We start from the raw sequence: 13,756 nt of genomic DNA, 5'->3' as shown, positions 1-13,756 counted from the left end.
TCATATTTTGCTGCATAAATTCACATAAAACCTGCAAATTCCATCGCATAATCAATATTAAATAATAATAATATTTTTGCCCACGTTTTTCTGGAGGGTCTACTAAATGGTATTTCTTTTAGTTTTTTGTTACGTTGTACTGTAAATCACACCTGTGTGAAGTGAGGGGTGCTCTGATTGCTATGATGTGATGTAATGATGTAAAACAAACAGTGTCAAAACAAACATTAAATTCTCTTTATTGTTAAGGGATTTAATGTTTGTGTTAGGGACAAAACAAACATTAATTTCTCTTCATTGTCATTGTCGTTTTTAAAACAAACATTGAATTAAAAACAAACATTAAACCCGTATATAGGAGGGGCTAGCGCCCCTCAAAAACGCGCGAAAAAATATCGTGATAATATCGTGTATCGTGATAAACGTGAAAAAATATCGTGATAATACTTTTGTCCATATCGCCCACCCCTAGCACCAACCAGCACATCAGGAGCAATTAGGGGTTCAGTGTCTTGCTCGAGGACACTGCGACACTAACTCTGGGGGAGTTCGAACTGGCAACCTTGCGGTTACCATCCAGCCACTCTACCACTGAGCCACCGCTGCCGTTATATTTAACAGTTCATAGAGGAAATTGTGTGCATGTCTTGTAGCTGTATTTAGGCCAGGTGCTGAACATCAAAGCAAGAATCAGAAAAAAGTTTAAAACATGCAGCTGCTAACGTAAAATAAAACAACGCTAAAATTACCCCACCCAGTTGTGAAAGTGACTAGAATGATTGAGCATTACACTTTACCTTGCTAAATAAATATTTCATACTTTTCGGCATAGTAAAACTAGTAGTGATTTCCTTTTTATTTTTTGCTGTGCAGTGCACCACTTAAATTGTTTTCACCCTTTTGTGTTTGCACTGCAGAGTCACAGGATTCTGGATTCCTGTATTTTTGCTTCCGCTGGTTACTGATCCGTTTCAAGAGGGAACTCAGCTTCCAGGACGTGCTGCGACTCTGGGAGGTGAGGAAACGTTCCAGTGTTCCAGAACTCACCTAGCAGGCTAGCGCACAACACCGCAGTCCCATTATGTCATCTTGATTGTTATGGTTTATCTATTTTGTCAGGCATGACCAAATATGGAGTCTATGCAGAACATTATTTTATTGTGATGTCAGAACAATCGTTGTGATGTCAGAACAGGCCAGCTCCATATATGGAGATATAGGGATGATCAGGTCCAGAGCCCGGGCAGAGTCTTTTGTGGTGGTTCGGGACAACCGGCTATCTGACGGGCTCGACACCGGGCAGTGCACTAACTGTGGGGGTGTGAAACGCGTGTGTCGAATTTGAAGTCGGTGGGGCGAACGGTTCTCGAGTTACATGAGATACAGACATACACATGAGATTACAGACATACGTACGTACGTACGTACGTACGTACACACAGATACTTGGTGCATTTATAGATAGATAGATAGATAATAATAATAAACTGTATTTATATAGCACCTTTCATACATAAATGCATAAAACGCAGCCGTTAGATTGATATAATTGTAAAACACAGCCGTTTAATTGATAGAATTGTAAAACGCAGCCGTTTGATTGATAGAATTGTAAAACGCAACCGTTTGATTGATAGAATTGTAAAACGCAACCGTTTGATTGATAGAATTGTAAAACGCAGCCGTTTGATTGATAGAATTGTAAAACGCAGCCGTTTAATTGATAGAATTGTAAAACGCAGCCGTTTAATTGATAGAATTGTAAAACGCAGCCGTTTGATTGATAGAATTGTAAAACGCAGCCGTTTGATTGATAGAATTGTAAAACGCAGCCGTTTGATTGATAGAATTGTAAAACGCAGCCGTTTAATTGATAGAATTGTAAAACGCAGCCGTTTGATTGATAGAATTGTAAAACGCAGCCGTTTGATTGATAGAATTGTAAAACGCAGCCGTTTAATTGATAGAATTGTAAAACGCAGCCGTTTAATTGATAGAATTGTAAAACGCAGCCGTTTGATTGATAGAATTGTAAAACGCAGCCGTTTGATTGATAGAATTGTAAAACGCAGCCGTTTGATTGATAGAATTGTAAAACGCAGCCGTTTAATTGATATAATTGTAAAACGCAGCCGTTTAATTGATAGAATTGTAAAACGCAGCCGTTTAATTGATAGAATTGTAAAACGCAGCCTTTTAATTGATAGAATTGTCATGTGTCAGGTCATGTGGACTGCCTTGCCTTGCCAAAACTTCCATCTCCTCGTGTGCTGTGCCATCCTCGACTCAGAGAAACGTAAAATCATGGAGGAGAACTACGGCTTCAATGAAATCCTCAAGGTAACTATTGTCACCTTAAATATAATCCAAAGCAATGGTCCTCCAATAGATTGACACAATTAACTTTTAGCATATCTCTCCGTTAACCCATTCTGGACGGGAACCCCTTTTGGTGTTTTAACTAAGCATTTATGTTATACTTTAGCTATTGAAAAATAGATCTACAAGCTCATAGCGCGCCACCGAGTGGCGCGCTACGAGCTTGTAGGTCTGCTATTTTTGATTTTTTTTAAAAATGCGGCACAAATCTTTGAATATATATTCTTTCTATTCTATTCTATAACTATTACATATCATTTTTGGGGTCCTTGACATGAAATATTGAGCACCACTGATACAGAAACATGAGGTATTTCAGAAAACTCAAACGTTTTTTTTATTTCGACGTCGGGCCTAAATGAGTTTTTTCGGCAATTTTCCACAGTTTTTTCTGAACAACACTTCAGTCGGCAAGGACCTTTTTTATAGTCACTTCCTTTGGGTCTTCAGCCACTAGTTTAGAAACGGGCTGAAACCAAATGTATTTGTGTGCAAGTTGTGGAAGTGAGAATGGACCTGGTGATGCGATAACTTCTAAAACCTTTCCTTACCGTTCAACAGCACATCAACGAACTTTCCATGAAGCTGGATATTGAGGAAATCCTCCAAAAATCAGAATCTATTTGCTTGCAGATAAAGAATTGCAAGGTAGGTACAACCAGTTTATAAACCTCCTACACCAGGGGTGGGCAACTTTGACGATGGCGAGGGCCAATATATTTCCACACTCACTCCAGAGGGCCACAGTACATATTACTGTCGTAGCAAAAATAGCCGATCTACAAGCTCAAAACGCGTCGCACTGCGACGCGTTTTGAGCTTGTAGATCGGCTATTTTTGCTATATTTGAATTGAAAACCTGAAAAGTAACCTTTTTATTGAATTTCAAATGCATTTAGTTGTAGTTATGTTCACTTTATGAACTGTTAACATAACTACATTGGACACAAAAAGACAATAACATTTTAATACTAGTCATTAAGTACTAGTCATTTAATACTAGTCAAATAATTAAAGCTGGTTTTGAATTGTAACAGCTGAAATCAATACTATACCAGTATTCTGATATTAACAAGCGGGCCGCATTAAGTGAAGTGGGGGCCGCATGTGGCCCCCGGGCCGCCAGTTGCCCACCCCTGTCCTACACCCTCTGTAAAGGGATTATCAACTGACAATTTGGTTGGGATAAAAAATCACCACTGATTGTCTGTTACCAATATTGACACTATTATAATCCTTATAATTAAATGTGTTGTGTTGATGATATTAAATATATATATATAGTTTTTTATATAAAAAGAAAATGTTGTAGCCTATATTGTCATTGAAATCCTGCCCATAGTAACTACATTTCAGAGGATACCATTTATTTTCATAGCTTAGGCCTAATGCAGGTGACTTGAGTTCTATATGGTGCAATGTTGAGCACAGGGCTACAGGCTTACCAAAGTGTGCCTGCATTATTGGTACTGATGGTAATGTATATTTTATCATTAGCCTGATTGAGGCAACATTTATGTGGGTAACAGAATATTACCTAACACAAAATTCCCATTGACAATGAATGGAGAATTTACGTCATACTGTATGTGGACGAGCAAATCGGCATTTTTGTCCTACACAAAATTCCCATTGACAATGAATGGAGAATGTACCGGTAAGTCAGCAAATCGACATGTTACATCATGATGATGTATGATGATAAGAGCGCTCCTCACTTCACATGGGTGTGATTTTCTTTTTTTTTAATGGCCGCCCTCCCCCTTGACTATGGATTAATCGTTAATATTGAATTATAGTAATTTATTTTCATTTTGGACACTTTTACACATCCCTACCTAATGAGTAGCACAAACCTTTATAGCATTGCTCATATTTTTGTGAATTAGCTATCCTTCAGATCTGCAATGTCATTTATGTCAAAGGACCACGTCAGTCTTTATTTCGTCAACTAAAACGAAAAATGTCCGACGTCCGTCGACTACCTTTTTCCACTGACAAACTAAATGGAAACTAAATAAAAACTAAGCTATGATGACTAAAACTAAGACAAAATGTATTGACAATTTCGTCAACAAATAAAAACTAGACCAAAATGTCAGGAAGGGACTAGTGGAGAAGTGATCCAGTATACGTCATTTTACAATTAGTTACATGCTGAAAATAGCCGATCTACAAGCCCACAACACGTCGCGCTGTGACGCGTTGTGAGCTTGTAGATCGGCTATTTTCAGCAAGTGAAAAAAAACGTATCGGCATCAAGACTAAATCAACTGTTTAGTCGACTAAAACTAGACTAAACACTAAAACATTCCAGGTGACTAAAAATGTGACTAAACTAAGTAAAAACTATTCAAGAGACTATGACTAAAACTAAAATCAAAATCTGCTGCCAAAAACAACACTGGACCACGTCACCCATGTTCTTCATACTATATTTGGCCCCTAAAATTAATTGAGCGAATAGACAGAATTTGTACCATGTTATTGCGAATGTAGTACTAGTGAGCCATTACGATGTAAACCAGCAGAACATGTCTGTTGTGTGTGTCACGCGGTGACACCACCCGCCCGCCACCACCCGCCCGCCACCAGAGGGCGCAGCTGTATCACACAAAAAAACACGCGCACGCACGCACAGTAGAAAACTTTTTTTTTTAAAGAAAGAAAAAAAAAACCTAAAAAAAAGAAAACTTACAAAAAAAAAGTACGTAATTCTAATTGTTGTTATTGCAATTTACGAGCTGCGTTCGCTTCCAGTTTTTTAATATTTTTATTTTGTAATAAAAATATATTATCCCCCCCCTCAGGATCTGCCTCATTCAATAAGTGACATCCTGGGGTTCCACACGGACGCTGAGGCTCCTCCCAGGTTAGAGGCACCAGAGCTGGGGGGTCGACAGAGACCACCACCCCCCTCCTCCTCCTCCTCCTCCTCCTCCTCCTCCTCCAGACCTCCTCCCAGACAGGAGGCCTGCTCTAACGGCCACGGACACTTACGAGAAACACCTGCCAACGGCTGCAACGTTGCCTTCATATCATAGTCCACGATAAAGGTGGTTGCACACTGGACGCGTTTTTCGGAAAACCCAATGGAGAAACGCCGCTAAAAATCGCGCCCGGTGTGTAGGGACCTTAACACCCACAAAGAGACTTCACAATAGCCTCACTGCTGCAAGGGAGAACACATATATATATATATATATATATATATATGTATATGTGTATATATATATGTATATGTATGCCTACGCAGGGTAAGAATGGCAGTGTGTGTGCTACTACAACATCCAGTCTGCCACTCCCCTCCCAACAAGCGAGAAAGGAGAAAGAATGTACAATGGATTTAAGATTATTCAAATCTTATTTTTGTAATTTCTTGTACCATATTATTGTCTTTCATTGAAATGAGTCATTCCTTCCTCTCTCGCAGATGTTTTCTATAAGGATGGGGCAAATAGTGTCTTATTGTGACTAATAATAATAATAATAATAATCAACATCATTATTATGGGTGGTTCTGGGGGTTGATTCCTCCGTATATTCGTACCAGCTTGGACTCCGACAAAAATGTAGGCCTTTTTCACGGCAGCCATATTGATATATAAATTGTTGTGTAATGTTACCAGTGATATTAATTAACCCATTCAGGCCTGACGTCGAAATAAAATAAAAAAAATCATGACAATTTTCGGAAAGATTTGAGGCACATTTTAACGATTTTTCAAAAAATAGCAGACCTACAAGTTCATAGCGCGCCACTCGGTGGCGCGCTATGAGCTTGTAGATCTGCTATTTTTCAATAGCTAAATTATAACAATGTTTAAAACACCAAAAGGGGTTCCCGCCCCAAAATGGGTTAATGGTTAATGTGGTTAAACGCTAACGTGACATGGATGCGTTCCAGGTCTCAATGGACTAAGGCTCTGTTACATTCAGGTCATACAGCAGAGCCAGCAGGGTGCTGCTATTGTGCATGTTGGCTCACTTTTAAGCCCCGTTTGTAATGTAAAAGAGCAAAAACAGCTAGATTTCAGCCGTTTTTGCTGTTTAGCTGATGCATACCATCAGCTAATCTTCCTGGGGTTTATTAAGAGGTAACAGTCCACAACCATTTGTGTTATAACCCCTTTAGGACTAGAGACCAGATTCTACAAAGTGTCAGTTTCATGACCGTTTGTCAGTGGTTCTCAAACTATCTCACGTCAAGGACCCCCAAAAATGTATTTGGCCGCAGACCCTCCATCTGAAAATATGTTGTTCCAGGGACGACCCCCCCCCAGAAGCAAAGATTTGAGTTAAAAGCGTTCGCTCTGAAAGAATATACATTCCAAATTTGCGACACATTTTCACGATTTAAAAAAAGAAAAATAGCAGATCTACAAGCTCGCTATGAGCCTGTAGATCTGCTTTTTGTCAATAGCTAAAATATAACATAATGCTTGAAACATCAAAATGGGTTCCTGTGCTGAATGGGTTACGGTAATATGGCTTCCGTGAAAAGCGTCTATTGGCCACGTTCGCAAGTGGGAAGCATTGCTAGAGCTGTAAAAATCTTCTCTTATGGGGGGGGGGGGGTCCCTGGCATATCTTTTCAAATGGGGGTCCGCAGGCTAATGAGTGTAAATTTGGGGGTTCCTCGACAGGAAAAAGTTTGGGAACCACTGCTCTGCAGACATAACCTGACTCCGCCAGATGGGGCAGCAGAGAGTACACTGGGTTCTCCACCAAACGGCCTGGCCAATCAGCGGCAGCTAGAGTACTCTCTGCTGCCCCATCTGGCTGAGTCGGGTTACTGCAGACACCCTCCACCACAACAACATCAGTAGCGGCTGGCAGTGACGACGGGGACGGTTTGGATACTGAACAACATGGCGACTAAATTGAAAAAAGGGAGAGAAAGAAAAGTACAGTAATATAAATGCAATCTATATAAATGCAGTTTACCCCACCCGGCACCCATCATTGATTTATATAACGTTGATTAATCGAGCACCTGGGTGGGGTAAACGCCTAACTATAGCCAGCTTCAGAGATTTATCGGGCATTGTTTTTTGTTTGTTTTTTTTGTTCTTTTCTTTTCAACGAGGCCCCTCTTGTCTTGTCCTCTTATATTGCTCTGTGTTTTTAAGGTAAAAATAATGTGTTAATCAGTTCGTCGTCTATTAATTAACAAGACGGGCCCTAATTACGGCGTGGCTTCACCTGTGGCCCCTATTCAGTCATCTGTACTGTATATACTGTATGGAGTATATACCAGATGTTGTGTGAGGTTTCAGCTCATTCTGACCCCTCGCTGAGTTCCATGACCAAATGTTAACCCATTTAGGCCTGACGTCGAAATTAAAAAAAACGTTCGCTCTGAAAGAATATATATTCAAAGATTTGTGCCGCATTTTTACGATTTTTCAAAAATAGCAGACCTACAAGCTCGTAGCGCGCCACTCGGTGGCGTGCTATGAGCTTGTAGATCTGCTATTTTTCAATAGCTAAAGCATAACATAATGCTTAGTTAAAACACCAAAAGGGTTTCCCGCCCAGAATGGGTTTTAATGAAGTATTAAATGTGACAAATACACAGGCTTGCCTTGCCGTTAAAAAACAAACAAAAAATCACACGTGTGAATGAGCGGCGCGTTTGTTTAAAGTGTTGTACGCGTTAAAAGTCCATAGACTTGGCTGCCACGTCACATTTAGTACTCTAAACAAACACTAAAAGTCCTGGCTGCCATGACGTAATTTCAAAAGCCAGACTTGGGGAGGGGCTAGCGCCCCTCTCAAAAATGGGTCCGTGTAACTGCATCTTTCCTGTGCAGTCAGTCAGTACTTGTTGTTGGCCAGTCTAGAGCTGTGTGGTACTCTATATTTGGGAAAATAATCATCTGTGGAGCTCCATATTTACAAGGCTAAATGTGAGGGGACATTCGGTGCTACGCCGTCTAAAAACAAAACACAAAACTATAGATTATACATAACCGCTCCACTCAGTATTACCTGTTGTTGAATTGGTTCTTTCCATTGGTCCTTCAATGTCCTATGGAATTGAAGTATTATCGATGTTGTGTCTGATCCCCTGTCTCCCCCCCCCCCCAACGTATGAAGGTACTTGGCTCTTGAACCAAGTCAAGTCACACAGTATGTTTAGCGAAAGAGTGGTTCACTCCAAAATGATCCATTACTCTCCCCAACATTCGATGAATGAAAGTAAACGGTGGGGCCAAATCTTTTTAACAGTAAAACTTTTATCAACATTTCCTTTATCAATTCCAAAACGACTTGCATCGTCCAATTAAGTTTATAGCGTTGCTGCCCGTTAAGCTTAATTGTCCCCCTATTTACTTAATTGGATCTATTTGATATTGGATCAGGAAGTAATGCGTCCAAAACAAACAAACAAACAAACAAAAATGTCTTTTGTATTCAACTCATGGGATGAGTGATTGTGGGGGTGAGCCACTCCTTAAATGTTACGCCTTGATGTGAATATTTACTTTTTTGTTGTTGAGAAATACATTTTGCATTATTTTGAATTAATTTTGACTTTGATTTACTTTGTGTTGCGTTGCCACAGGATGCAAAAGCAGGTTAACGGCAATACTGATTTCAGCTGCTTTGGAATGGAAATTGGCACTGCAGATAATAAAGCCACTTAAGGAGGACTCAGGTATTTGTTTACTTAACTTTGTAACCCATTGATGCCTGAGGCCGAATCTGGGAACGCCTTCTAGGGCCTGACCTAAGGTTTCTGAAAACCTTCAAATTCTGCTTAATTATTTTTTTAAATAGTTATGTTGCTACATGTATAGCAATAGCTGATGAGACACAGAGCGCGCCGGCATCAAGGGTAGAACAACGTATAGGTTGCACCAGGCGTCGATCATTTAGAGTCCTATGAGCTCGATTCTAAATCCTGTCAGTTTTCTGGAGAAAACGCATGTTTCTATGTCAGTGGTTCTCAAACATTTTCATGTCAAGAACCCCCAGAATGATATGTAATTGGCCGCCGACCCTCATCTGAAAATATGTTGTTCCAGGGACCTCCCCCCCAGAAGCAAATATTTGAGTTAAAATGTTCACCCTGTAATAATATATATTCAAAGATTTGAGGCACATTTTCACAATTAAAAAAAAAATAGCAGACCTACAAGCTCGTAGCGCGCCACTCGGTGGCGCGCTATGAGCTTGTAGATCTGCTATTTTTCAATAGCTAAAGTATAACAATGCTTAGTTAAAACACCAAAAGGGGTTCCCGCCCAGAATGGTTTTTAATGAAGTATTAAATGTGACAAATACACAGCCTTGCCTTGCCGTAAAAATAAACAAAAAATCACACGTGTGAATGAGCGGCGCGTTTGTTTAAAGTGTTAAAAGTCCATAGACTTGGCTGCCACGTCACATTTAGTGCTCTAAACAAACACTAAAAGTCCTGGCTGCCATAACAATTTCAAAAGCCAGACTTAGGGAGGGGCTTAGCGCCCCTCTCAAAAATGGGTCCGCGTAACTGCATCTTTCCTGTGCAGTCAGTCAGTACTTGTTGGCCAGTCTAGAGCTGTGTGGTACTCTATATTTGGGGAAAATAATCACCTGTGGAGCTCCATATTTACAAGGCTAAATGTGAGGGGACATTCGGTGCTACGCCGTCTAAAAACAAAACACAAAACTATAGATTATACATAACCGCTCCACTCAGTATTACCTGTTGTTGAATTGGTCCTTCCATTGGTCCTTCAATGTCCTATGGAATTGAAGTATTATCGATGTTGTGTCTGATCCCCTGTCTCCCCCCCCCCCCAACGTATGAAGGTACTTGGCTCTTGAACCAAGTCAAGTCACACAGTATGTTTAGCGAAAGAGTGGTTCACTCCAAAATGATCCATTACTCTCCCCAACATTCGATGAATGAAAGTAAACGGTGGGGCCAAATCTTTTTAACAGTAAAACTTTTATCAACATTTCCTTTATCAATTCCAAAACGACTTGCATCGTCCAATTAAGTTTATAGCGTTGCTGCCCGTTAAGCTTAATTGTCCCCCTATTTACTTAATTGGATCTATTTGATATTGGATCAGGAAGTAATGCGTCCAAAACAAACAAACAAACAAACAAAAATGTCTTTTGTATTCAACTCATGGGATGAGTGATTGTGGGGGTGAGCCACTCCTTAAATGTTACGCCTTGATGTGAATATTTACTTTTTTGTTGTTGAGAAATACATTTTGCATTATTTTGAATTAATTTTGACTTTGATTTACTTTGTGTTGCGTTGCCACAGGATGCAAAAGCAGGTTAACGGCAATACTGATTTCAGCTGCTTTGGAATGGAAATTGGCACTGCAGATAATAAAGCCACTTAAGGAGGACTCAGGTATTTGTTTACTTAACTTTGTAACCCATTGATGCCTGAGGCCGAATCTGGGAACGCCTTCTAGGGCCTGACCTAAGGTTTCTGAAAACCTTCAAATTCTGCTTAATTATTTTTTTAAATAGTTATGTTGCTACATGTATAGCAATAGCTGATGAGACACAGAGCGCGCCGGCATCAAGGGTAGAACAACGTATAGGTTGCACCAGGCGTCGATCATTTAGAGTCCTATGAGCTCGATTCTAAATCCTGTCAGTTTTCTGGAGAAAACGCATGTTTCTATGTCAGTGGTTCTCAAACATTTTCATGTCAAGAACCCCCAGAATGATATGTAATTGGCCGCCGACCCTCATCTGAAAATATGTTGTTCCAGGGACCTCCCCCCCAGAAGCAAATATTTGAGTTAAAATGTTCACCCTGTAATAATATATATTCAAAGATTTGAGGCACATTTTCACAATTAAAAAAAAAATAGCAGATCTACAAGCTCATAGCGCGAGTGCCGCGCTATGAGCTTGTAGATCTGCTATTTTTCAATAGCTAAAGCATAACATAATGCTTAAAACACCAAAAGGGGTTCCCGCCCAGAATGGGCTAATATTTGCAACATTAGATGTTCCCCCCCCCCCCCAAAGAATTTAGACTTGCTAACCTGGGTACATCAAATATCCCGTCTATACAAGCTTTGATATTTTCACCTTTTGTCTTAGGCCTCACTCAGACCTTTACTGCATTGCTGTATGCTTGTTGGATGAATGTTGTGTAGTGTCATGGCAGCCCCAATGCATTTCCAATGGAAGTCACATAGTTTGTAGTCCACATTTTGGACTACAAGCTGTTGTATGGCTTTCGGCTGTGTTTCGACTGCGCCCCTCCCCCTCATACAACACAAATGTGTCAAACCATGTGACTCCCATTGGAAATGCATTGGGGCGGCCATGACACTACACAACATTCATCCAACAAGCATACAGCAATGCAGTAAAGGTCTGAGTGAGGCCTTAGTGTGTTTTCAACGAATGTCCGCCTACGGTAGTATGACATGCCAATAATGGGGACGCGGTGGGGGTTCATGTGGTCATAATAAGTGTTCGAAATATCTAAATTGAAGTAGATGAAAATTAGGGGAGTACCAAAATGGAAAAGCGTTTTTTGGCACGGTGAAACAAACCAGGCCAAATCATGCCGCGTTCAATTAAGCTCCACAAATATTTTCAACAAAAATAAGTTTTATACCTTTTTGTATTAAACACCCTTATCCATGAATTTGCACAAATTCCGCCGTAGTCTGAAAACCCACCTTTCAGACACCATCGTAGCCCGTAGCACTTGCTATAGCCTCGACCTTACAGGCGTATGCAAAGGCTAAACTAGAGTCATTTTGATAGCATTTTATGTAGACATAGCACTCTAGTGTAGGGGTGTCAAAAAATCGATTCGAATTAGAATCGCGATTCCTGTTTTTTTTTTGTTTTTTTTTACAGTTATCACTACATGGTATTTGTGATATGAAATGTAAATGTAATCACAGTAAACATCATCTTCAGTCATTTTCAAGTTACTGTAGTCACTTCAGTTCAAGACTGGAGTAGATTGTGATGAAATCCTATGTATTGAATCGAGAATCATTTTGAATAGAGAATCGTTTTGAATCTGGAAAAAAAAAGATTTTGAATCAAATTGTGACCCCAAGAATCCGAATCGAATCGTGGGCCTACATGTCTGTTTACTGTTTTCTACAGATGTCAATATATGAGAAAAAAAACGTTTTGTTTCGTACAGCATGACTTTTTTTTTTTTTTTTTAAGATATTTTTTGCGGCTTACGCCTTTTTATTGGTTTTTGAAGGGACAGACAGTAGGCGCATGTCAAAATCGAAGGAGCGGTTTTCACGAGATTCCTTGCGAAACTTGTCAAGCTTCCGCGTGCGTAACATAAGTCCCGGAAAAGACACGCTGTGATTGGCCAGTAGTCACTTGAGTGGCAGCGAGACACATGGAGGAGTCGCATGAGTGACGTCACCTGGGCAGCGACGCAGCGTGCCTTCAGCGAATGCATTCAGCACTTCCTGCTTGACTTCCTGCCTTCAATCTAGGACAAATAAAGAGGATGGTGCACGGAGGTGCGGCCCACTCTCCTGCGGGAGGTTTGCACATGCTCAGTGTAAACAGGAACTGCGATGATGGAGTGTTCCAGCAGAGGTGCTAGAGGTGCATGAAAGTTGCTGACCCTGAACTGAAATAATAAAAAGGATATCACAAAAAGAGAATAGTACAAAGTTGATTTTGTTTTTATTTTTAAAAGTATATCAATTTCATAACTGTGGAAAAAATGTTGTGTATAACAGACTGAAAGATAAAGGACAAGTACATTTACTAAATGTTAATGTTTTTGTATATTTTCTTTTGTGGATTTTCCATGTTCTTTAATTAGTACATGTGTCAAACTTTTATTTTTGTGAAATGACAAAGAAACATGGATACTGTTCATTCAAGTGCTGTGGATGATATAAAACATTTGAAAAGGGAAGGGTGAATGCTGTTTACTTCTCAACTGTTCTGGATCTCATTATTTACATGAAAGTTATGAGCTTTCTATCTAGCACCTCTGCTGGAACACTCCATCATCGCAGTTCCTGTTTACACTGAGCATGTGCAAACCTCCCGCAGGAGTCCACAAACACTCCAACTTTCTGGAGCTCCTCTCTTTCAGGGAGGCGGTCATACATAGCCCAGTACTCATTTCCATTCCTCAACCCTACACACACACACACACAGTCCTGTGTCAGCCGCGCCCAAATAAGGAGTTCCTTCCGTGATATCACGCTGGCCTCCCAAGCAGTGCACTGATTGGTAAACCGTAGGTTGCCATAGCAACCCAAAACCAACAAACTGATTTCCTAGGGAACTCTATATGAGATGGAAACTCTATATTTGGGAATACAGGGAACACACATAGACACAGACACATATGTCCTTATATGGGCCTAAATGGTCTGCCATCCCAGACGGGTTG

General features: G+C 40.2%; 1 protein-coding gene across 1 annotated transcript in view; it reads left to right on the top strand.

The window, feature by feature from the left end:
• The window catches only part of tbc1d15 (TBC1 domain family, member 15), a 28,156-nt gene extending 19,118 nt beyond the window's left edge, over positions 1-9,038 (top strand). Inside the window, exons 14-17 of the mRNA XM_079500470.1 lie at positions 918-1,015; positions 2,224-2,340; positions 2,941-3,027; positions 5,190-9,038. Coding sequence (XP_079356596.1) covers positions 918-1,015; positions 2,224-2,340; positions 2,941-3,027; positions 5,190-5,423 — 536 coding nt within the window. The 3' untranslated portion in view covers positions 5,424-9,038. The remainder of the gene's footprint in view (positions 1-917; positions 1,016-2,223; positions 2,341-2,940; positions 3,028-5,189) is intronic.
• The last annotated feature ends 4,718 nt before the right edge of the window (positions 9,039-13,756 follow it).

Source organism: Electrona antarctica (assembly GCF_951216825.1).
Source record: "Electrona antarctica genome assembly, chromosome: 5".
NCBI classification, from domain to species: domain Eukaryota; kingdom Metazoa; phylum Chordata; class Actinopteri; order Myctophiformes; family Myctophidae; genus Electrona; species Electrona antarctica.
The sequence above is the reverse complement of the archived record's forward strand: the minus strand, read 5'-3'. Positions and strand labels throughout refer to the sequence as shown.